The sequence below is a fragment of the Tenrec ecaudatus genome, chromosome 4 (assembly GCF_050624435.1).
Source record: "Tenrec ecaudatus isolate mTenEca1 chromosome 4, mTenEca1.hap1, whole genome shotgun sequence".
In the NCBI taxonomy this organism is placed as follows: Eukaryota; Metazoa; Chordata; class Mammalia; order Afrosoricida; family Tenrecidae; genus Tenrec; species Tenrec ecaudatus.
In genome coordinates this window covers 196,360,308-196,372,778 of record NC_134533.1, presented here as the reverse complement: position 1 = coordinate 196,372,778, position 12,471 = coordinate 196,360,308, and the positions used below count along the sequence as shown (strand labels likewise).

Here is a 12,471-nt window from a genome sequence, read left to right as displayed (position 1 = left end):
TAATACTCTGAAACAATTTCAATACTACAATACTCAGAAATACTACAAGTGGTAAGTTTTGAACCCCAGGAAGTCATGTTAATGAAGTTAGGATAGACACACTTGGAATAACTTGTTAGAATAGAATGCAACGATTGAAAAATAGGTTTATTGTGAAAGTTTCCAAAATGGTGGGGGGAAGAGTTAATACTATCACATTATTCTTTTAATGTATTTTAAATTTTGTGACTGAACAAGTTATGCAAAAAGCAAAAAAAAAAAGAATGATGATCATTCATTTTTTATGTTGTGCTAGAATAGTTTTAAACAAGCTAATAGGACTCTAAGGTATCCCTGCATGGCATAAATGATGAAGCACTCAACCATTAGCCCAAAGGTGGCCGGTTTGAACATACTAAGAGGTTCCTTGGAAGACAGGTTTGGCATCTGCTTCCAAAAGGCCACAGCTTGGAAACTCTAAGGAGCAGTGGTCTAAGGACCACTCGTGGCTGGTTACGAGTCAGTCAACACTGAGCCGCTAACAGCAACACTGAATCCTGCAGGTAGTTACATAATTTCATGTCAACTTGAAGCTATCTAAAAGGGGGTGGGGCAGGAGGGTGTAATTCAACCTGTCAATCAGGTCACAGTCTGCTGGTGCCTCCTTCTGGGTGTGGCTTTCTCATAAGGAGGGTCCAGGGAAACTCTCCCTCTCTCTCCGCCTTCACCTTCCTTCTGGCGGACCGTGATTGATGGCAGAGCCCTGAGATGTTGCCACCACCATTGGATTTACATGACTTTGCACCCACCAACCCACGATCTTCCTGCCTTCTACATCACTGCATGTGACTGTGTGAGTCTGTAGAAGGACTTACGGACTTGAGTTGGACTGGGCTGCAAGGTTTGCTTGCTATATAACTGCTCCTTGATGTGAAGTCTCTCAAACGGTGAGAGAATGCATTTTGTTTGTTCAAAATTTACCACTTGTAGTATATCTGGTACAGAAACACTAGATAACTAAGACGTCTAATGATAAAATGCTTCAACTATGAATCTAGATATGTCTTTCTTGAGACATTTATCATTTTCTCATTTCAAAAGTAAAAACTTGGTTTTCAGTCAGAAGACTAAATGAACTGGACAGATGTTGGAACCACGGGGTAAAAGACTGTTGGGAGATAGAAAATTTACAGTCTCAGAATAACATTCCCCAGATTATTTATTGGTAAGAGGAAAAAAAAACCGTTCCGTCGAGAAATCTAGTAAATGCCACCCTAATCAAGTGATCAAACTGAGTGTCCCCAACCATGGGGCAGGTCCCCATAGAGTAGCTCCTGGTGACTGGCAGGCATGAAGCATTACTTTACCTCCTGCCTGAAATGTTTAGCTTGAATCTAATCGTGAGCAAATAATCTACCTGAGAGACATTTAGCAAAACAACTGGTGTGGAACAGAAGGGCTAGTGAGGAGCTGGGTGGGCACGGAGGGTCCGCTGGAGCGGTGAGGAAGGGCGGAAATGGAGGGGCTGTGTGAGTGGCAGCACTGGCTAATTTAAAGAGGACCAAAGTCACCAGTTTCATGTGAGCGTGCATATGTTTTCCCACACTACCACTTTAAACAAAGTAAAAAGGAACATAGTAAATACCTCCCCCAAACAAACAAATTAAAACAAAACGAGGAAAGATCCTAACTGATAGGCTGTCTGATGATCCTCCAAAAAATTAATCTTGTAAAAGGCATGAGTAATCAATCCCCCACTCTTTCTACATGGAGACTATAGCCACGGCTGTCGATTCGGAATCCTGCAGACTCTCTAGGGCGGAGGAGAACTAGGCATCTAATTCAAAGATGGTTTTGTTGTTGTGTTTTGGGCAGAGCTTGAAGGCTACTTCATCAGGGCAAAATCTCCATCCAAAGTGCAACACTAAAGCTGATCTTGTTTAGAATACCAAGAAGAGAGTGCCCCCTAGGGAGAGCTATTTTAATGACATTGAACAAGCTCAGATTTGAGCAACTGGGCTTCCTTCTGATGTAACTGCTAAGAACAACTTCCGTTCTCCAAATGCATACAAGAGACATTTAGCTCACATCCTTCTTGGAACCCCAAATGGGGATAGAAACTATGGAGAACATGAATACAATGAGGTGTGTCACTGCCCCCAGAAAGCTGATGTTTTTACTTGTACACACCTTCCAGGGATCTGATGGTCAAGGATCATTTTCTTTCATTTTTTAAAATTATTTTTCTTTTGAAGCCATGGTATTTTCAATGGCCTTATCTGCATGGGGCAGCTGGACACTGAATAAGGAAGCCGGAAGAAGAACAATACGCTGGGATGGGGTGCTGGTGAAGACCACTGCAAGTACCTGACTGAGTTATCTAGCGATAACTTCCAGCAAGTTAGCATCTGTCACGTTAACAAGTCTTTTCCATCTATGATATCTTCTGTTACAAAACACTTGTTGACTTCTGAATTGAAAAAAGGTCGCATCTCAGAAAATGGCCAGGACTTAATTCCCATCAGTCATCAATTGCTGTGATAGAAAGCAAGCTAACAATGGAAAGGCTCTGAACATCTTTTAAATTAATATACTGTCCAAAATTTAAAGAAATAAAATTCATGTATTGTCCAAAAATGGGAGGATTTTAAAGCTGGGTGGGCGGGAAATGTGTGGGCTTCCTTGGGTCTGGTCCTTTTTAACTTTAGAGACCAGAAAGTCAAAGGAGTAAAATAACATGCTCATAGTTGCTCAGCGCACTCCTGTTCCTAGCACTCTGAGAGAGGAGACACATACAGAAAACAATGACACCAAAACTGTAACAAGGATTCAAGGAGAAAGATACAAGCAGGAAGTGATATCCATAGCTCCTGTCTCTATGGACAGTAGAGTCCAACGGGCTGATTCCTGGCTCTCTGTGCTGATCCAGCCAGGATGTCCAAGCCTTCTGTGCCAGGGAGCATCTACTCCCATGTCTACTGGTTCCCACCAAACAAATAGGGACCCCTTACCCGTTGCCCATGCCTTCCTTTTTCTCCCTTAGGGCCTTGGATGGAGCTATCGATTCCAGAATCCCCCTGAGAAAACAAAAGGTTGGTTATTTCAAGTGAACGGCAAAGAAAGTACAGGGAAAAGGGGTGTTTAAAGGGAAGGCAAGCCAAGGAAACCTTCCCATTGCGTGGGGTGGATGTGCTTAGTAATTCCAAACACCCAATGCAATTAAAATGCCAATCCCTTTTAGAACCCAGAGTGATAGAGAAGGAAATGGATGGCAGGTCTAATTCCTGCCTTGGACAGCTATCCTCTTAGCCATGAGACCAAACAAAGTGGATGGTGCCTGGCAGGCATTACTAACCATTTTGATCAGGGATCTAATAGATAGATCTTAATCATAGGAAGAAAAAATTGTGAAACAGAACTTTGAAATTATTGGAATGCAAACTTCCTGGATGCTGTGAGACTGGGGGCATTCCAAATCTAGTGCCTAGAAATCGCTCTTAACTTTGAACTGAATCGATCACATAAAGCCATCTTTAAACTGAACCATTACTTCGCTCATTTAAGAATGTCCACCTCGATCATTGCACTCGATAATTATTTAGATGTGATTAAATGGACAGCAGGAACTCTAAGAGTCAGAGTCTAGTTTATCAATGCTAGAATAATAGGGTCCCAGGTGGGGAGAATGGTGACAGACTAACTAACCATTGTCAATGAGCTGAGTATGTAAACCTTGCTGGATGATGGATGCTTTATGGTGCAAATTTTCACCAAACAACAACAACTAGTTTTCCTGTCAGGTGGGTTTTACTCTCAAACCTCTTTATCTGTATTGAGATAGGCTGAACAGCTGCTTCACTGAGGAATAACTAATTGTTCTCATTGTTCTTGGTGTCAGGCAAACACACCACAGCGTCCCTGGAATGAAATCTCAGAAATCATCACTCACAGGCTCTCCCCTCAATCCTTGTGATCCACGCTCGCCAGGTTGTCCAGGGGGTCCCACCAAGCCCTTAAATCACAAAGAGGAAAAAAACAAAAATCATGTTTTGCTTTGCTGTTGTTAATCACCTGGGCCTAGAAGCACGAGAACATGAAGAGGGAAGATGAGAATCAAGACAAAAGAGCAGCTTAGTGCTTGGAGGGTAAAGCATTCACGGCCAGAGCAAACCACTCCTGCACGTGAGTTCTTCCCATCCCATTGTCCTGTAAGCTGTGTTCAAAGTCTCAACAGTTTCTGTGGCATTTTTCCTGAAAACAAAATTTCACAGCCACACACTGTTCTCTTACATCAGTCATCACAAAAAATGAGGTTCGAGCAAAACTGCTTTTACAAAAATATTCACTGTGACCAGAGAGAACCTTTCCAGGCGACGTCACTGGGTGCACTAACTCAGAGTGAGTTGCTGGATGCTCGCCTAGCAGGGAAAACATGTACTACAAAAGTTCCACTGGGCCTAGGGCAATGCCGGTTTTGAAAGTGTGTGTGTGTGTGGCAGGGGAGAGGGGGGGGTACTCCCTAGTGCAATAGTGTAAAAAATCCTAAGCATGGCCTCAAATTGATCCCCACTTGCCCACCCAGATTTCATTCTGATTCCTTATGCTTTCTTATTTCGTCGCTCCATACCTCCTGAATTGGGATCCTTTCTCCAAACCAGTCTTGGGTTCTTTTAACTTCAACACTTTCTTTGAGTCTTTCCCTTAGCCCAGCAGGTCCTCTCTCTCCCCAGGCCTTTTACAGAGGTCTCAGTGGAGAATGCCTTCACTTTGTTCCCAGGAATGTGTGAATCTTCTCCACCCTCCGGTAATCTCTTCAAATGCCATAAGGCCTTGGGACAGATGGCAGCTCTCTTACCTCTTCCTGCCTCCCTCATCACGTGGTTCTTATTCATCCTCTAGGTTCAGCCATACCTTCACTCCTGGATGAAGTCTTCCTGACCCCACAGGCTGAGTGAGATGCCCTACATTTACCTCTCACCACCTACTCATCTCAGTGGTACTCTGACATCTATCTTCTTTTTCATTTTATTGGGGGCTCATACAACTCTTATCCCAATCCATACATCCATCCATTGTGTCAAGCACATTTGTCCACTTGTCTTACATCTATTTTCATGACTATTTCATTAATGTTTAGAGCTCTCTGTAAAAGTTCGTTCTGAGATATAGAACCATGCCTGCTTTGTTCCTCACTCTAGCGTCATGCCTGGATTGTTACAAATGCTCAGTAAGTGTTAAATGTTTGATCAAATAAAGAAAAGCCAGTCCATTCTTTATTGTTTCCAAGTCGTCGTGCTCCCGCTGACTCTTTATTTGCCCCATTCTTATAGCCTCTATCCTATATTGTCTAGCAGTATAGTTTTTCTGGCATGGATTCTATCTCTGGTACCAAAGGGGCTTTCCATTGGTCAGAGCACTGTCTGATGGATTTTTGAACTCTGTGTATGTGTGACATGCAGGGAGGACATGAACGTTCAAAAACCACTTGACAGATGCTTATTAAACTGAACTAAAGTCAACTGAAACCAAAGGTTCTCTAGTCTTGAGGAGACCTGGTGGCCTCCATTTTCTTCAAACTTGGACCCAAAAACTGCAGTTTGGATATTAAAGTTCACTAAAGGTTCATGTCTTCGGACTCCCCCTGTTTCACTTATCGGGAAATCAATCCACAGCACTAAGTGTGCATCTGTGGAGAGAAATTTACTGCTTTTAATCCACATGAGGCTCGATGATGTAGAAGTAAAAAGAAATTCACTTCCTGTGGAGTCCTGGTGACTGTCAGGTAAATGTTACACTGCTAATGGTAAGGCTGACGGTTCAAACCCATCAGCTTCTCTGAAGGAGAAAGAGGAGGTCGTCTGCTCCTGTAAAGATTTGCAGCCTCAGAAACCCTACTCAGGGTGCTATGAGATGGAATCTACTCCTTGTCGGTGGGTATGCAAAAAGGAAGATGCTTAGTGAAATAGGTTAGCATCGTAGCTGCAATAACGGGCTCGAACATAGTAGTGATTGTGGGGATTGCACACATCTGGGAAGGAGTTTATTGTAGACGGGGTCCCTATAAATCAGAACTGATGGGGTAGCACCTAACAATAACATCCTGCCAAATCCAATCAATCACCAGAAGCTGATGCATCCATGCATAGCACATTGTTGAGAACGGTTTTCCAGCCATGGTAGGCTTTAGTAGGAAAGAAGCTTGTATTCAATAGATAGATAAAAGTTGTGCCATGCATTCAAGAAGAAGTCGCAGTACATGGGCCAGCTACCTGTCATCCCTAATATAAAAACAGAATTACAAGCGTGAGGCAGGGTATGATTATTGTCAAGCAGATCATCCAAATAAAGTAAGTTATGAAGTCCTAGAGCAGGGAGGAATCGCTACAGACTGACATGAGGAGGAAAACAGGGGCCTGAACAAGGAAGAAAAGTGATCGTCAAATAACCACTGAAGATGGAGGTCAGAGAAAGGCATTCCAGAACGGACACCGCTCGTGAGCAAAGATGCAGGGGTGTGCATGCCGAAGGCAGAGGCATGTTCAGGGAACGATGAGCAGTGAGCCATGACTAGGAGGATATTTCTTGAGATTAGAGAAGGATGTGGTGGAAAGGGCTTTGGATATGAGTCTACATCATTGGTCACAGAGAGTCATTGAAAGTTTAAGATGGGTGGAGACATGATAGTGGTCCTACAGCACGAAAGGTTCAGAGACTTGATTTGCATTACTCAGCTCAAATCAGCAGGGCCAGGCCCTAAGAGACGTTACCAAATAATCAGCTCACTCTTGCAGCCTGCAACTCTCAATTGAGCACTTAAATGACTAGATGATTCTTTCCCAGGGGTTAAAAATAAATGATCAATATCACTCAAGACAGAAGAAACTAAAGAATATCTTCATGATTTACCCGATTTCCTCTACTTCCTTTTTCTCCAGATGATCCTGGGACTCCGCGCTCACCCTACATAAGGAAAAGGGGAAAAAATTAATGTTCAAAGATTCTTTGTTATAATACTCATACCAGACCCTTCTAAGAACAGAGATTTTCCTAGCCACTCTATTTCTGACCATTTGACACTAGAATAGCCCTCCTACTTAAAAAAAAAGACTTCAAATTTCATCCAAATAATTTAAAATATATCTGATATACATTAATGAGCAAGGAAAAAGATAAATCTTTAGAGTCCAGGATACAAAGAAAGTAACAGTCCCAAAAGGATGCTTAAGGGATTCTTCTTTTTTCTTTTTCTTTTTTTGGTGGTGGGGGGCGGTGGGGATGGAAATAAACTTCTTTCTTTAACTTAATCCAGCATTTTTCATATTATTTTCAGCACCGGATACTTTCTTCACAACACACTTAATTAAAAAACTCATAAAGCAGAGTCCCATAGAACCCAAATGATTGAATGGGTGCATGTTTTGCTATGTATATTCTCAACAGCAACAGAAGATAATTTGTTAAGAAGACATAGAAGACAGAATAAGAAGGCTTAAAACACAGAATAAAGGCTCCTGGGGAGGACAGCATAGGAGGGTGGGGGCAGGGTCATGGGGAGACAATGTCAAGTACAAGAAGGAAGAAACTGAAAACTGGTTGTGGTAGCCATTGTTTAACACTGCTCGGTATGGCTGGACCATGGAATGGTATGATGTCTAGATTAGGGCCTAAGAAAATGATTTGAAAGTCAAGAAGAAAAATAAATAAGTTTTAAAAAGAAATGTGTACTTAGACTTCCATAAAGAGATAATAGCGGAAGGGGGAAAAAAATTAACCATTGCATGTATAAAGAGTTCCCAAAGCTATGGAAGGCATGGATATTCAAATTCAAAACCTTAACGAGTCTCAAGTAGTTAAATCACTTTTTAAAAACCTAAACCTGGGTTATCATATTGAAACGACAGAAAGCTGAAAACGAAGGGGAAATGTTAAAGTAACCTGGGAAAAAAATGTATTTCTTACAAAGGAACAACAATTATTTTGACAAGTGACTTATTACCAGTAATAATGGAAGCTGGAAGGCAACAGAATTCAGAAGTCCATGAAATTACATTTCCAAAATGTAGAAAGAAAATAACTATCGACATGAAATTGTTTACCCAATGAATTATCTTTAAAGAAGTTATCTTTAAAGATGGGATTTAATTATCTTCAGAGTTGTTCAGAAAACAGAAACTAAGCAAGTATGATAAACTAACATTTCCTAAAAAAAAAAAATCCAAATGGCTGCACCTCCGACACAAGAATCAAATGATAAAGGATGGAAACTAGACAATAAGATATACTGTCAGAAGGGGTGTGTCTGCTAGAATCCTATATTATCCGGATAAGGGCACATATGCAAGTTAACTTTAGAGATGGTTTCATACTTACATTGCAATTGCTAGGCTATTCATGAAGAAATAAAGAATATGAATACCAACCTTGTGTGTGGAGAAAAAGAATGGAACTTTCTTTACCTGTTCTCCATTCAATCCATCAATACCCGCCTCGCCAGTTTCACCCTATAGAGGAAAGAAAGATGAAGCCCTTAGAGAACAGAAGAAAGGGATACATGATTGGGCTTTTTTATGTTAATTTCCTAGCTAATATTTGTTTCCAGGGACAAAGAACAGACTTCTAAAAGAGCCATGAGTTAATTTTCTTTCTGAATTAGTCGTTAGAGTTATATATTGCTTTTGTTGAGGGTTCTGGGTGAAAAAGAAAAGGATAAAACAGCACCTCAAATTGTGAATGGAGGTAATAAGACTTCCTTTTAAATGCTTGCACTGGGAACTAATGACCGTCTGAAAGACTGCGTGAGCCGTTTCGCTGGGTCACTGCGAGCTAAAGGTGGGCTTTGGACACTGGATTTCGCTAGTTTAAAAATACTGACAAATTTTATATATATAGTCCTTAAGCAAATATCTGGAAAAAATGAGGCAAACAGTGAAAATAGGCAGCTACATAGAGACATCTCACCAAATACTCCATCACTTTCAAATTCATGGGCCAACTAACTTAAAGTAACAGTCTATGTGTTTAGTATAAAACATCTTCTGAAGATGAAATCTATGGTTTTGAAAGCAGAATGAAATTCATTTTGCATGCATGGAATAGTTGATTAAGTCCGGTTATCCTCACAGGGAAGTGCATTTTCAGGGTTTGGTTTTGTTTTAACTAAAGTTCAGCTATGTTAGCAAAGTAAACCCTTGGTCTAGAATGACATGGTACCTTTGCCACAGGCCACGAGAGATAAAGCAAGGAGAGCAAATCGCACGAGTAGCGAAGCTCCCCGCATCCTTGTCTGCCTTGGTCATCACTTTGCTATCACGCCCTAGTATAATGCGAGGGACAGAGTGACCCCTAATAAATCCTTGTTGAATGGAAAAAGGGGAACACTCTGATTCTGAACCTGAATGTAAAGCAATTCCCTTGTTGTCCCACTCCTTTCTCAACAGCTCTGTCCTAGAACCCCTTGCCCATTTGGCAGTCACCTTGACCGGTTCGTGCTTTCAATCCTTCGAATTGTGGACTAACTCCTTCAGACCATCTATAATGTGATAAAGATGGGGCTCAATTACTGTAGAGTGAGCACAGTTTGAAGATGCTAACACAAGTACAGCACTTCCCTAGACTTCGAAGAGGCATCTTCCAAATAGTCCGCAGCCTTGTGGTTTGGGCTAAAATGCTACCGTCTGACCTTTTCATCTGCTAAGAGTCTCTGCCTCACTGAAGCACCGGAAAAGCGATTGGAATCACTACTGTGCTTCCCCAAGAAACCGCTATCCAGTTTCAGACGAGTAAAGGAAGTCACATACCTTCTCTCCTGAAATTCCTCTTGCTCCCTAAAGTTAAAAAGAAAGAAAAAGAATTGAACGTGAACGAGATTTGTAAACCTGTATTTCATTTAGGACATCATATGCTCCCTAATTTCAAGAAAATGCATTTATCAGATCAAAATGAAGATTTCTTCTCTAGTGAATGTAGTAGATTTGATTCTTACAAACGTCCCCCTCTTTGGTTGTGACTTGGGGGAGAGGGGAATCACACCTTAACTCCATGTAGTAGAGGTAGTCAGGGAACCACAGGGACCTTCCACCTATTGCTATCAGAGGTGTGTTATTTTTCAGTGAATATGAGAATATTCTGGCTACTGAGCATGAGAGGATTTCCAGGCGCGGGAGAGATGGATGGAAATAATGACTTGCTAAAATATACAGAGCATCGTTACTGTTCTCCGAAAAACTTTTATTTTGGATGCCAAGGCTGAAAAAGAGTTTTCTTGGCCTTCTTAAAAAGATCCTCGAATCCTGGAAGATTGAGGAGCGTGTGGTGTGGCTACCCATGGAAGCTATTTACCCACACCTCTTCCATCTTTAAAATGTCAGTGCTCCCAAGTCCGACTCCCAACCAGCAGCATCTGCCATGCTTTCCCTGTGAATTGTCTCTGGGGCCAGAGCCTGCTCTACCCACATACCAGATGTGCCGGGAAATTAATTCTCCCCAAAGCAGCCCCTGACTAATGCCTGGAAAGAGTTAGTATATAAACACCACACCTCTCTTGCCATTCAAGTAGGATCACACAGAGGAGCACGCTTGGCGGTGGCTCCCAGAATTCCCCAGCAGGATGAAAGTCCCTCTACCCTCAGTAATCATATAATTTATACACGTCACTTTCCCTCCCCAAAGACTTGCCCACTCTCCAATTGTGATAAGCTATGATACGCTCCCAGTATACTAATTGCACTTATTCTTAGGCTCTTGCCTGAGAAATGTAAACTAAGGTGCCCTCCAGCTGAGAAATTAAGGTTCCATAGCGATGTTGGAGAATTAAGATTTTCTTCAAACTCAGAAGTGAAAGTAAGCCAGGGAAGCAACTCCACAACTCAATGACATACTCACCTTAGGTCCCCTCAGACCTGGGCATCCTTCCTCCCCTCGGGGTCCCGGGAGACCCTGGGAGCCTCGTTCTCCCTGTGGAATAAAAACACACAAGCAGATAGACAGGTAAGAGTAAAATCACCAGTCAATTCAAACCAGGAATGAGGGCAGTCAGAACGACTGAAGTTTCATTCTGTAAGTAAAGTCACAGTGCTCACAGTGACGTAGACATCCTCAAAGTCCTGATGAAACCACCTGCAAGGCAGTCAGATTACACATTCTTCAACTGCCCACACAGATCTTCCCAAATAACACAAAACCAAATTATTTGCATTTTCCCCAACCTCGTCTAGCTACATGGTCAAAACTTCAGATTCCGGAGACACACTGTGGGAATTGCGCCCAATCTGATCCCGCCACAATGAGAAAAAACACTAAGGGAGTGCAACAGAACAGCAAGGGAAGGGAGCGGCAAGGTCCCCAGGGAAAGCTGAAGGTGGACTTTGAGGACAGGGCTTGACGCCCCAACAGACTGGACTGGAAAGCACTCTTAAAGGCCAACAAACAGTCCTTGAACTAACTACGAGCTTTTCTTTCTTGTATTTTGTTTTGTTGTTTTTTTGTCATTGGTTTGTTGTTGTTGCTATTTTGTTGTATATTGTTGCTTGGTCTTGCTCTGGCTTGTTTTTGTGCATGTTATTATCACCGCAGGTCTGTCTAAATAAGATAGGCTGGATGAACAATCTGGAGGACTAAACAACAGGACCAGCAGTTCTGGGGGGACGTGGGAGAAGGGGAGGAGGGGGAAAAGGTACTGGCGTTAACAAACCCAGAGACAAGGGAACAACAAGTGATTCAAATCGGTGGTGAGGAGGGTGTAAGAGGCCTGGTAGGGCTTGATCAAGGGTAATGTAACCAAGAAGAATTACTGAAACCCAAATGAAGACTGAGCATGATAGTGGGACAAGAGGAATATCAAAGGAAATAGAGGAAAGAGCTAGAAGGTAAAGGATATTTATAGAAGTCTAAATAAAGGCATGTACATATGCAAATATACTTATATATGAGGATGGGGAAATAGATCTAAATATTTCTAGGCTTAATATTAAGGCAGAAGAAGGACATTGGGCCTCCACTCAAGTACTCCCTCAATGCAATAATACTTTCTTCTATTAAATTGGCATTCTATTAAGCTCACCTTCCCGACACAACCGCTGAAGACAAAGCAGGTGAATAAGCAAATGTGATGAAGAAAGCTGATGGTGCCAGCTATCAAAAGATATAGCATCTGGGGTCTTAAAGGCTTAAAGGTAAACAAGTGGCCATCTAGCTCAAAAGCAACAAAGCCCACATGGAAGAAGCACACCAGCCTGTGTGATCACAAGGTGTCAAAGGGATCAGGTATCAGGCATCATTAGAACAAAAAATCTTATAGTGAATGAGCAGGGGAGTGCGGAGTGGAGACCTAAAACCCATTTGTAAGCCATTGGACATCTCCTTACAGGAGGGTCTCAGGGAGGAGACAAGCCAGTCAGGGTGCAATGTAGCAACTATGAAAAATACAACTTTCCTCTAGTTCCTAAATGCTTCCTCCTCCCCCACTATCATGATCCCAATTCTACCTTGCAAATA

General features: G+C 42.1%; 1 protein-coding gene across 1 annotated transcript in view; it reads right to left on the bottom strand.

Annotated features, from left to right (window-relative positions):
- LOC142445403 (collagen alpha-4(VI) chain-like) overlaps window positions 1–12,471 on the bottom strand; it is a 126,338-nt gene that overhangs the window by 59,791 nt on the left and 54,076 nt on the right. The window contains exons 14-19 of the mRNA XM_075547203.1: window positions 10,861–10,932; window positions 9,777–9,803; window positions 8,436–8,480; window positions 6,886–6,939; window positions 3,929–3,991; window positions 2,991–3,056 (exon numbers count right to left, since the gene is read on the bottom strand). Of these exons, the coding sequence (XP_075403318.1) occupies window positions 2,991–3,056; window positions 3,929–3,991; window positions 6,886–6,939; window positions 8,436–8,480; window positions 9,777–9,803; window positions 10,861–10,932 (327 nt within the window). The remainder of the gene's footprint in view (window positions 1–2,990; window positions 3,057–3,928; window positions 3,992–6,885; window positions 6,940–8,435; window positions 8,481–9,776; window positions 9,804–10,860; window positions 10,933–12,471) is intronic.